Source organism: Mesoplodon mirus (genome assembly GCF_964341445.2).
Source record: "Mesoplodon mirus genome assembly, chromosome: 6".
Classification (NCBI taxonomy): domain Eukaryota; kingdom Metazoa; phylum Chordata; class Mammalia; order Artiodactyla; family Ziphiidae; genus Mesoplodon; species Mesoplodon mirus.
The window spans coordinates 78,850,917-78,863,980 of record NC_138982.1 but is presented as its reverse complement, the minus strand read 5'-3'; the positions used below and the strand labels follow the sequence as shown (position 1 = coordinate 78,863,980).

The 13,064-nt window shown below is 41.1% G+C and overlaps 1 protein-coding gene across 1 annotated transcript in view; it reads left to right on the top strand.

Annotated features, from left to right (window-relative positions):
• Positions 1 to 693: 693 nt before the first annotated feature.
• SLC49A4 (solute carrier family 49 member 4) overlaps positions 694 to 13,064 on the top strand; it is a 97,857-nt gene continuing 85,486 nt past the window's right edge. The window contains exons 1-2 of the mRNA XM_082624900.1: positions 694 to 1,352; positions 10,102 to 10,195. Of these exons, the coding sequence (XP_082481026.1) occupies positions 995 to 1,352; positions 10,102 to 10,195 (452 nt within the window). The 5' untranslated portion in view covers positions 694 to 994. The remainder of the gene's footprint in view (positions 1,353 to 10,101; positions 10,196 to 13,064) is intronic.

The window sequence follows — 13,064 nt, the reverse complement described above, 5'->3', positions numbered from 1 at the left end:
ATGTGAACCTCAGGCACATGTTCTTTAATTGAGTTGCCTGTGACTCATTTCCCGACCAAAACAAACCAAATCGCTTGACTTAGGTTTTCAAGGACACTAACCGACAGCTGTCAGGCTTTTGGATTTGTATATCAAAATAACCCGTTGCTTGGTCAAGAGATCGACAACTCCACTCTTCTCATTTACTCTTCATGTAGTCAAAATCATAATAACTGGAGATGAATCTAGGTCATTTGGGGGCAAAAATCTTCCAGCTTTAATCAAAATATCTTTATTGCTCTTCTGTTAATAACAGGCAAAAGAGTAGAAAGAGATCTATATCGTATATATACATGAATGAAATTGACTCTTTAAATTTCCTCATTGGGTATGTAAAGCACACAAAAAATGGCTGATTAAACAAGGCTGTACTTACTGTACATAAAAAACAAATGATTTTCATGCGGCAATCCTCTGGGTTCCCTACTACGCCTAAATTTTATCCTATCTCCCTCTCTAATTTATGAAGTTATGAAACCAACAGAAATGAGAATAAACCCAATATAGAAGCAAGCAATATATGGCTTAAGTGACTGGAGATCTCCGAGTTGTTTATTAGGCACAGGACGTAAACTTGGACACTTCCCCCAGCAATCCCGGGTTCCTAGCCCAGCCTCCAGTACTACAGCCCCTCCGGGAGTTTCCTTTTCCTGGGGCTCAGCGGCGCTCCTCCCTGCCTTCCCAATTCCTCCCGGTCCCCGCTCTGGGACACCGGCTCCACTCCCTCTTTCGCCGAGGTTTCCTCTCCACCACCCGGCGAGAGGCTAGCCCGGCTCCCTCACCCCAGCCCCCTCCTCGCCCATCGCACCTGCCCCGCCTCTCGGACCGGAGCCGGCTCGCGCGGCGCAGGCGCAGCAACGCGGCCGCGAGGCCGAGGGCGACCAAAGCAACATCGGCCTCCACGTTCTCTGACAGTATCCGCGCTGGGCAGCGGCCCCGCGGGCCGCGCGTCGTAATGGGCTCGGGCTGGAGCAGCGAGGAGGAGCGGCAACCGCTGCTGGGACCCGGGCTCGGGCCTGCGCCGGGGGCTGCTTGGAGAAGCAGGGAGGAGGCGGCGGCGGCGGCGGCGGCGGCGGCGCTGCCCGCGGCAGCCCCGAGTCCCGGGAGGGTGTACGGGCGCCGCTGGCTCGTGCTGCTGCTCTTTTCGCTGCTGGGGTTCGTGCAGGGCCTGGTCTGGAACACCTGGGGCCCCATCCAAAACTCGGCGCGCCAGGCCTACGGCTTCTCTAGCTGGGACATCGCGCTCCTCGTGCTCTGGGGGCCCATCGGCTTCATGCCCTGCTTCGCGTTCATGTGGCTCCTGGACAAGAGAGGTGAGGGGGTCCCGGGAGCGCCGGCCGGCGATGTTACTCCTGGGGAGCCGCCTCCCTCGGCTTCGTTTTAGGGGTTGTGTGAGGTGACCGAATGTTGCTGGCATCCCATTCCTGACTAGGAACACTCTGTCCCCAAAGCGACAAATGAGGGAAGGCTTTTTTGTAGATACTGTGTTTTCATCAAGGCCAATTATGCAACAGCAGGGATTAAGCGATCTCTAAATGTTCAAGTTTTTGCATATTTGGACATCAGAGCATCCCCGTGCACGTGCTATGTGTGTTTTTTACACCTGACAAAAATGACTGGTGCTTTGACTTCAAGGGATTTGGGGATTTTGAGGGTGAAAGGTCAGAAAATAGACTGATGATGCTCAGATACAAGGAAGTAATGAGCTGGCTTTGCATAATAGATGACTCAAGCCCAGGGAAGAGCTGTTGGGGAACTCGGATCTGACGCTTTGGTTTCTGGAAAATGGTGCACAGCAGCTTTAAAGTGTGTGTATGTGACTAGGTGCAAGTGTCAGTTGAGATTTTTAACTCTCAGATGAAGCTTGCATATGAATGAAGACTCTCTTTTCATAGAGAATACTCTGGACAGACATCTCACTTTACCACTTGCCAGTATGATTCTGTGAGGAGAAAAAAAGGTCATAGGATTGAATGATTAGGCATTGAATTACACCACACAAGTATGGGTAAATGATTCATGATCAATGTGATGTAGCTGCTAAAAAGTGCAGGACAGTTTTGGGCACAGAAGTGTAGTATCTAAAACAAGAGAAATAGTTTGAAATGCTCTATTCTAGTGTTCAGTTCTGAGCGTTAATTTTTAGAAGGCCATGGGCAAACTGGAGAGCTTTAAAAGTTGTGTGACAAGAATACAAAGGATGTAAAAATCTTAATGTGTCAGATGAAAGGAATTGGGTGTGCCAAGCTTCAAAAAGAAACTTGAGGCAGAATATAAATATGTGAAGACCAAGTAAATGAGGAATTAGGCTTAATGTGCATAGTTCTAGAAGGAAGAACTAAACTGAGTCAAGTTACAAAGGGCTGTAACTCAAAGGGATACAGGGAAGAACCTTCTAACAATGAAAGTGTCCAGCCCTGGAAGGTGTGGAACTTCCAGGTAGAGCAAGTACTTAGGCAGAGATATGTGCTAGATGCTGAGGAAGGGTTTCTTGTACTGAATGGAAGTTTTCTTTATTTGGATTTGTTTGTTTTTAAACTAAATTTAGACTTTATTTGGATTTCACCAGTTTTTCCACTAGTGTCTTTTTTTTTTTTCCTGTTCCAAGATTCAGTCGAGGGTCCCAAATTGCATTTAGTTGTTATTTCTTGTTAATCTCCTTCAATCTGTGACAGTTCCTCTGTCATTCCTTACAAGGTTGGATAACTTAAGGGGAAATGCTATTTTATTGTTTCTTTTTATTAACTTTTTATCAGGAGCATTTTTCAATATTATTCCCTAAATTTAGCCAACCTTGTTTTTATGGTACAAAAATGTTAATTTTATCCTTTTTATTATAATTATATCTACTATCCATGGCCAGATAAATTAGGGACTACCTATTCTCTTTATAAAATAAGTTACTTTAGGAGTTCTTTCAGAGCTTCTATGACTATATGGTGAATTCTATTTTATGTTTTCTGTTGGTTAGAGCAACAAAAAATAAATTTAAAATCCTCTCACTTAGGAAGTGGTTTCCTTTTCAGTAGGAGAAAGCCAGTTTCCTTCCATATGTTGGCTGTCCTGCTGCATATGTCCTGTTTGCATACATAAAAGTAAGTTCCTGGTATCCCTGGGTACTAAAGTATCTTTCTCCCTAGAGGATAGGTCTGGTCTTCCTGCTGCCATGGGTCCACCCAACTTAGTAGAAGACCAGTTATCTTTCTGAAATTGGTTTTGTACCCTCTCAGTCCTTTTCATTTTCCAGCAAGGAGATAAAAGGGGACTACCTAGTGAGATAATAGGAGACCAAAAGTGAGTGTGCCCTAGAAGCTTAGTGAAGAAAATTTCAACAAGGAGATAACACCTAAATTTGTGCCAAGCTCTAGGGAGATAGCCCTCATGGAGCCTACATTCTAGTGAGGAGATCCAGGCAAAAACAACAATAAAATTAAATAGTGTGTCAGATGGTGATAAATGTTTTAGAGAAAAATGAAGCAAGGCAAGGGAGAAAGGGGATGTGATTGGGTGATACTCTCTCTAGACTGTTAGGGAAGGACTTCCTGATAATGTGTGTTTGAGCAGAGACCTGAGGGAGAAAGGAAACCTACCTTGTCAATTCTGGACAGGACTGTTTTGGACAAAGACAAAGGTCTTAAACTTGTTTGGCATATTCGAGAAAGAGCAATGAGGCTTCTGTGGCTGAGTTGAGCCATAAGGGAAACCACAGTAGAAGGTGAGGCCAGAGAGGTGGTGAGAGGCTGAAATCATGCAGGGCCTCCTAGGTCACTGTAAGGATGCTGGCCTGAAGGAGTGAGGAGGGCTCACTCCACTGGAAGGTTTGAGCAGAAGAGTAAAATGATGACTCTGCTATTGTCTTGAGAACAAGAGCCAGAGCAGGGAGACCGGTTGGGAGGCTGTTGGAACAGCTCAGATGGGGCTGATGCTGACTTCCAACTGGGGTGATAGTAGTGAAGGATTTGAGTATTGTTGATGGATAGGCAGAGGTGGAGTGTGAGAAAAGGGGAAGATTTAAGATGTTTCTCAACTTTTTTAGCATTAGTAATTGGGAGAACCAAGCTGCAGTTTACTGAGATGTAGAAGATTGTGGAAGGAGCATTTGGGGGTAGATGGCATGCAGATCAGGAATTTGAAATGCCTATTAGATATAGGACAAGCTAAACTGTCAGTTTATTCCTTGAGCAATAAATTTGGGATTTGTCAACCTATAATGGTATTTAGAGTCTTGGAGCTGAGTGAGATCACCTGTGGAGAGGGATCTTGCTTCAGAAGAAGACTGAGCCCAGGGGCATTCCAACATTCAGAGCTTGGGAAGATAAGGAAGAACCAGCCAGTGAGGACTGAGAGTAGAGCCTTGGGTTTAGCAACATGGAAATCTTTGGTATCCTTTAAAAGAATGGTCTCACTGGAGTGGTGGGGGTGAGTTCACGAGTGTAGACATTATGTCAAACACACTGTAAAGGGCAGCAGAGAAATGAGGGAGTAACCAGGGGGAATCTGGCTACTGAGAAAGTATTTTTAAAGATAAGAGAGAAAGAAAAAAAGAGAGAGAGAAAAAAGATAAGAGATACTAAAGCATATCTCTGGAATGCAGTATCCTAATGGATCCAATAGAAAGGGAGAAATTGACAATGCTGGAGGGAAGGGGAAGAACTGCTGTAGCCATGCCCTTGACTAAGCAAAATGGGATGCAGTCCTCCAGAGTACAAGTAGACAGGTTGGCCTTAGATAGAAGTGTCGACAGCTACTTCTTCAGTAGCAACAGAAGAAAAGGTAGAGTGAATAGACATGGATGCACATGGTGGGTGGTAGGAGCTTGTGGGAGTTATCTTTGTTTACAGTTCACAGAAAATAGAAAGCAAAATTACCACCTGACAGCGAGGATAGGAAAACAATTCTTGGAAGATTGAGGAGACACGATAAGTTGTAGTACTAGTTCCTAGGAAAGGAGAGAACACACAGACTAGAAAATTGTAGTGGGATTGTTGGGCAGCTCAGAGGGCCTCCTTTAAGTGACTGGGCATTAATTTCAAGTGAGACCAATCAGCATGGCCGTTTGTTTTCCTCCAGCCTGTTCTGTTGGGCAAGCACAGGCATGGGCAGAGTTGGCAGAGAGAGAGATCACCTGAGTTGCGGTTTGCCAGGTGTGTAGGACTAAGAAAGTGCAGGCCATGAGTAGAGGATTATGTAGAGAGTGATATAACAATGGGTCACGGAATCTAAACTGGGTAAAGAAGAAAAGGAAACACCTGAGGTAGATGAGAAAAAGTAGTAGGCTCCAAAATTGGCAATGGATGAAGAATTTAGAGTACTAGAAGGAATGAGTGGAAGGAGAGGAGGTCATGGTTGAAGAATGGGACGCTTGAAATTGGGATTATGTCGTGGATGCAATTACGGTAAAGATAAGGTCAGAGTATAACAAAGAGAGTGGACAACCGAGGTAGGGTAGAGGGCATGATTATGGAATAAGAAGTCAGGGGAATGAGAGAGCAGGATATTGAAAGGATCATATCTGGTATTGAAATCACCAGATTCATGAAAGAAGTAGCGTCCCCAGGAGTAATAACGAGCCGAAACAGTTTCAAGCCATGAGGGCGAATGACGTGGAGGCAGGTATGTGGTTGTCTGCAGACAACTGCAGCAGGGAGTGGTGAGTATGACAGATAGAATTGGATCAAAGGCTGTTCTGGCCATGATGGATTAACAGGAACTGGATTTATCCTTCCATCTTAAACAACTAAAAACAGAAAACAAAATCAAAGTATACGAAACAGTGGTTTTCAGACATTGGACAAAAGGTAGAGCAGGTCAGTGATCCTTACAGTTACTTCACACAGAGATCTGTAGTTCAAACAGAGCCCCACAGTTTTCCCAAGTCGAGGAGACAGTTGAGAAGTCTTAAGAGGCCACCATAGCTAGAATTCTTAGGATAGAGTACCAGAGAGGAAAAGTGTTCACAGAGAGAGAGAGTTCTAGATCTGCAGGGAGTTCCTCTTGAGTTTTCAGCTGAGCACTGATTAGCAGTTACACATGAAGAAACTGCTTAAGTCTGAGAAAAGGACTATGAAAAAGGAACAGGCAGAAAAATTCTCGAAGTTCACATAGGCTGGGAATTGTTCACATTCCCAATAGCCAGAATGGGAAAACCTCATAATACACAGGAGGTTTGGTTGAATACTCAGAAGGATGTTGCCTCGGCAGTAAAGACAAACAGAGCTCTAAACTAAAGGCTGCTCTGGTTCCACCTAATAAGGCTTAAAAGTACTGCTTGAACAGATTAAAAATAACTGTATCCCAGAATATTGTTCAAAAATATTTAAAGGAGTTGAAAAAAAAACTCCATCACCCAACAAAATTCAGAATTCCTGAAATCTAAATCAGAAATACCAAGCGTGCAAAGAAGGAGGAAAATACAACACATAAAGAGGAGAAAAAGCAATCAGTAGAACAGACCAAGAAATGGCACAGATGATAGAATTAATAGACAGGGACATCAAAGCAGCTACTGTGAAAAATATACTGCATATATTCAAGAAGACAGAACAAAGCATGTTAAGGAGAGACATGGAAGACATAAAAAGTCCAACATTAAATTTCTGGAGATGAAGATGTAATCTGTGTCTGAGACCAAAAAAATACACCGGACAGGATTTAAGAGCAGGTTAGACATTGTAGAAGAAAAGATTAGCAAACTTTAACATGTAGTAATAAATACTATCCAAAGTGGAACACAGGAAAGAAAACCAAAAAACCACAGGTATCAGGGAGCTGGACAGTTTTAAGTGGCCTAATATACATATTAGAGTCCCAGTTGAGAAGAGATTGGTAAAGGGAGAGGGCATGGATTGAGATAAAATGGGGAGGAAAAATTGAAGAAATAATGGCAGAAAAATTTCCACATTTGATGATATCCATAAACCCAGAAATCTAAGAAATTCAGGAATCCAGTTTGAGGAAACAGCATGAAGAAAAAAACCACACCAAGCAAATCTCAGCATGCATAACACTAAAACAAGGCACATCATAATCATAGTGCTTAAACCAGAGGAAGTCAAAGCATTGAGAGAAGCCTGGGAGCTTTAGGGGAGAGGGAGTAACAGTGATCTGGAAGGGGCTGGGGAAGCACTGCCCTCAGGGAAGAGGTTTCAGAGCAGTAAAAAGGTGAAGACAGTGAAGAGCTTGAAAATATAGGGATTCTACTGATCCGCTGATTCTGAGTGCTCCAGGAGTCACAGTGGAAAGATCTGGGGAGTTGAGGTGCTGGCAGAGATGAGGTTGGATTTGGGTATGCATGAAGCCCTGTTGGGACGAGGATGACCTGTGAATCTTGGGTCTCTTGTGACCAGTGTGAACAGGAAAAGCAGGCATGATGTGGTTAGTCCTCCTGGTGTCCAAGGCAGATCGGGGTGGCGAGGCCAGGCTGTAGCTGTTGGGGTAGGGACTGGTGGTCTTGCCAGGCACAAGCAGAGCTTCACTCCAGCTGGTGGAAGTGTGGGGCCTGGGCAGGGTGGTTTTACCAGATCAACCTCATTTCCGTGCATCTACTACACATGGTTTGTGTCGTGGGGTGTTTTTTTGCTTTTGGGTTTTTTTTTTTTTTTGCCATCGTGTTTTTAGGCACCGATTGTGGAGACTCTCTTCCTGTACCCAGTAGGTTCCTGGCATAAGGAGTTATCTCATCCATTGGAAGGGGGGGCTTCCTGCAGAGTCTGGATGCCATATTTGAGTAGAATTTATTTTTATTTTCAATCATGTTTGGTTTTCTGAAATTATTCCTGCACCTTTCATCAGATGGTTTTTGCACTCACATCCTAGTACTGTAATCACTTGGGATCTATTTATATGAAGGTCCTAGATGTCTCATAAGCATATTTTCCTGGGGTCCTCATACCTCTCCTTCCCAAAGTCAGTTGTTATCTTTTTGATTACATGGAACTGCAGAGTCCTGCCTTGTCAAGATCCAAATGAGATCAAGAAAGCATTCTATTCAAAACTGAGCAGCAGCTGAGGTGGATTAAGTAATACTTGGCAACAATTAAAAGTAAGCAAGCCACAAGTTGTACCTGCAAGGTTGCTTTATAATAATCAGCTTTTCACAACTTCTTTATTCTTAAAAGTTTATATTAGCTGTTATATTGTCATATGTTTGATAAAAGTCATAATTGAGTAGAAAAGTGTGCTAGCTTTCAGCAGTTGTAATAGGAAACCTAGTTATTTGGACCGTAGGGCCATAAACAGTCCCACTGCCCACTTGGTGGCTGTTTACCTTAATTACAAACCAAATATTAGAAAAAAATAAACATCATGTAGAATGTAAGCCTTGTAATCCCAAATCTATAAAATTTTATCTCATAGGGCACCCAGTATAACCTTATAAGAGCAACGTTTTGCAAGTTTAGGATATTTATGACCACGAATGTTCTTTTTATTAATTACACTCTATTTCCTGTGGCTATAATGTGGTTTTAAAATCTGTGTTCTGTTAGTAGACACAGTAAATGAGCAGTATGTATGCATTACTTGTTCCTCAGAAGCACAGTTTTCTACCAGATTACTTCTGCCAAATTATATTAATCATATTCAGATCATATAAAGCTCAGTTCATATCACAAATTACCCTCAGTGTAGCGTGTGTGTGCCTGATCTGAATCTCAAGTTTATTTTCCTTGCTGTGTTTAATCTGCATAATTATAGTTTTGTTGACTTCCAATTTCCTTCAAGCAGAGAAGCCCTTTGAAAACCAAACATTTAACCGTCTCCCCCTGCCAAAAAAGAGAAAGATCTGAAAAACAAAAAAGAGAAAATTTGCATTAACTAGTCTATTCACTGTGAAATGGTTTCAGGGAGGTGCTGAGTTTGGAAAAAATTGTAAGAAATGTTGCCACCTTTGCCACATACTCAGTGTAAGCCACCTCTGTGACTGTTACAAGCAGTAAGGCAGCATTGATTTAGTAATAGAAAAGTGTAGCATTCCAACAGTAGGAAGATGTAGTCCTGTTATATTATTCTGCCATAGATAGACTATTGTGTCTATTTTTGGTTACCTGAGTTTTTTTTCACATTCTATTTTTAATTTTTTAATTTTTTTAAACATCTTTATTGGAGTATAATTGCTTTACAATGGTGTGTTAGTTTCTGCTTTATAACAAAGTGAATCAGCTATACATATATATACATCCCCATATCCCCTCTCTCTTGCGTCTCCCTCCCACCCTCCCTGTCCCACCCCGCTAGGTGGACACAAAGCACAGAGCTGATCTCCCTGTGCTATGTGGCTACTTCCCACTAGCTATCTATTTTACATGTGGTTACCTTGTTTTTATATTTTATACTCTCTTTTGCCGTTATCCATGTAACCGACCATTGGTGCACATTTTCAAAATAATTGATTGTATTTGGAATACAAAGGGAAAAGCTATCTGATCCGCATTATCTAAAACCCTAAACCATGCTTTTTTTTTTAACAGCATCATTCTATAAGTTGAAACCCATCCAATAAATCAAGAAAAATTAAGAGACTATTATTGTATTAATAATCAGAGGGTTCTAATGGACCATCTCCTAAGACCCTATAACAAACTTGTTCTCATTATAAGATAAAAGAAGTAATTGGCCACTTCTCATTTTTTGAGAAAATTTAAAGCATTCTATCCTCTTAAAAAACTTTTTAGGGGCAGTTTAGAATTTTTTTATTAACAGGTTACATTTGAAAATTAGAAATTTTATATTTGAGATATAAAACTAAAATGCCTTGTCTTTTAAAATTATTTTCTATATTTTTTATTGTTATATCTGAACAAAGCATTCTAGCCATTCATTTTGAAAAACCGGAGCTAATAGAACTTTTTCCTCTATCCTCGATGTGATCATTCAAGTTTTCTATTAAAGTTAGAATCATTTCATTTTCAGCATGAGAGTTTTTTCCCCCCATAATGGGAATTATAGAGAAAAGCTGTATTAGAATATAATACCAGTATGACTGAGTAAAAAATCTTTGTTCTTAACATTGACTTACTTGAAAAGAAAATAGAAAATAATCCAGATATTTTTGTTTCCTTTTAGGTCTTCGGATAACTGTGCTTCTGACATCCTTCCTTATGGTTTTGGGAACTGGTCTAAGATGCATACCTATATCAGACTTAATGCTTAAAAGAAGGTAAATCATATAAATAACTTAAAATTTTGTCTCCACATTTTTCTCTTTTGTTATGAGTATATTATATATGTTTGGTTATAAGCTGTTAGTAAACAGTTCCATTATTAAGATCAGTAGAGGGTCATATTTATAGTAGCATTTTTTTTCCTGACATGATTAATTTAGTGGGCATTTATTAGTTGGAAGACACTATACTAGTTGTTGTGTAAATAAATAGAGAACAAGTTAATCTTCACGCTATCTGGGAACTATAACCATGGGAAAATAATAGTATAACATAAGGAAGAATAATGTAGTTAATGCCATAGAAGATTTATAAAATTGCCCCAAGAGACTAAGGTAAGTTTTGGCTGAGGATCTCAAAAGGAAGGGCTCATGAAGAATTTGATAATTAAAGTAAGCATTGAAGGATAAGTAGAATTTTGATAACTATAGTTAGGGGAATGATATTCCAGGGTAGAGGAACAACAGAAACAAAGGCACAGAGGCAGGTAAGCACAGGCCTCTTCCAGGATGGGTAGGTAGCTTCATTTCTGTACAGCAGCATTTCTGTACCTGGGGTCCATGGATTTATTCTCAGCGGCTGCAGGGTATATGAAGATTTAAAAATTTTTGTTTTCCTTTTGATTATAATATTAAAAGATTTTTTAACCAATAATAATCTGTAATTAAAAGACATTTTTATTAACCAGGATGTCAGTTTCCTAGTGTTTATCAAACTGGGATCCTTGGATTTGACCTTAAGAGCCATTGAGAAAATTTTTCCCCTTAAAAAGGAGCATAAATTACTCAAGTTTGGGAGACACTGGTGTACAGAATAAGACATAAGAATGGAACATAAAGAGATAAGTTTAGAAAAGGGTATCCTGAATGTGAAGGATATTGATGCCATCCTATAGAACTGCAGTTTCTCACTGGACAGTTGGGAGCCACTTAGGTCCTTAATCTGAGCAGCAATAGGATCAGACATATATAAGGTAAACTATTGATTTGAAGTCTGTAGGATTGATTATAGAGGGTTGAGAGTGCCAGCAGGAGGCCTGGAAAGATGCAGTGAGAGCCCAAGCTGGAGTCATTGTTTTTTTTTATTTCTTTATTCATTTATTAGTTCATTTATTCGACAAAATTCACTGAGCTCCTTCTGTGTGCCAAGCTCTCTTCTGCACATGGGGAATATAGCAGAAAACACAATAGAAAAATCTGTACCTCGTGGAGTTTACATTCCAGTTGGGGAGACTGGCAATAAACTAGATAAATAAGTTAAATATATAGTATGTGCTATGGAAAGAAAAATAAAATAGGAAAGAAGGATTTGAAATGTCAGCGGAAGGATGGTGAAATTTCAGAAAGAATGGGCAAAAAAACTCTTCCTGGGAAGATACCTGTTGGGGAGAAAGCTTGAAGGAATGAATGGACAATGCATTATGTAGGGGACAAGCATTTTGGGCAGAGAGGAGAGCAAGTATAAAGGGTGGAAAGGGAAGAGCACACCTGGCAGGGAGGCTGGTAGGGCTGGAGCTGCTGAACCAGAGACTTCATGGGAAGAGTGGGAGGAAATTAGACTAGCGCAGTTATGGGTGGTGGCAGGAGGGTGAGACCAGGTCCTTCAAGACCTCGTAAGGACTTCACCTTTTTCTGATCTAGGAGATCATTAGCAGCTTTGAGCTGAGGAGAACCATGGTCACAGGCTGCTTTATTGAGAATAGACTGATGTTGAAGGTCTAGGGCAAGAGTGAGGAGACCAGGTAGGGAACCAGTAAAATAAACCAGGTGAGAGATGATGGTGGCTTGAACCATAGTGATGGCAGTGGTGGTGGTGAGAAGTGGTCAAATTCTGATTATATTTTGAAGGATTTGCCAGTGGATTGAATAAAGGGAATAAGAGAAAGTGAGGAGTCCAGAATGACTCCCTTGCCCTGGGAAGTTGTAGGAATGGAAAGGATAGCACAGATGCGAGAGAGAACATGAGAGAAAGATATCAGAGGTGATATGATTGAGGTTGCACTCTGGAGACTCTGAAATTGTTGATTCCATTAACAGAGACATGGGGCACAGGAGGAGGAAGGAATGGATTTTAGGTATAAGATGTTGACTTTCATTTGGAACAGAATTTTTCACTTCAAAATAAAGGCTGTTCCTTTTCAAGCGGCTGGGCTCATGAGCCATGGCCGCTGAGCCTGCGTGTCCGGAGCCTGTGAGAGGTCCGCGTACCGGAAAAAAAAAAAAAAAAAAAAAACTTAAAAAAAAATAATAAATGCGGTTCCTTTTCAAATTTTCAAAATACGTTATCTTTCCAGAAAATTTAGGGTACATGTGTTTCATATTTTAAAAGGCAGATAGTAAAATCATTTGGGTTCCTGTGGAACATTGGTCTTCATCTCCTATCCTTCTGAGAGAGGTTTTAACAGATGAGTTTCATTGTGTTTGAGATGTTCTTAATTTTTCAAATATCCAGTTTTTTTTAAGCATCTACAGTCTTTAAGTACAGATTTCAGTGTAAGCTTAAATTCAACAATGCATTCTTTAAAAATGCCTACTGGTATTTTTGTTAGCTTTTCTTCTGTTTGGGCCATCCATTCTATTGCTTCTCTCTAATCTTATAACCCTTCATATCCTTTTCAGATATAAAATTATAGGAATAATAAAGAGTTGACTCTGTTGGTAGAGAAAATGGTATGAAAAATAGAGCTCATAAAGAAATGTAAACAAAGATAGGAAAGGAAAGAAAGAGAAATAAAATAAAGAGTTATGAGAGGGCTTCCCTGGTGGCGCAGTGGTTGGGGGTCCGCCTGCCAATGCAGGGGACGAGGGTTCGTGCCCCGGTTTGGGGGATCCCGCATGCCGCGGAGCGGCTGGGCCCGTGAGCCAT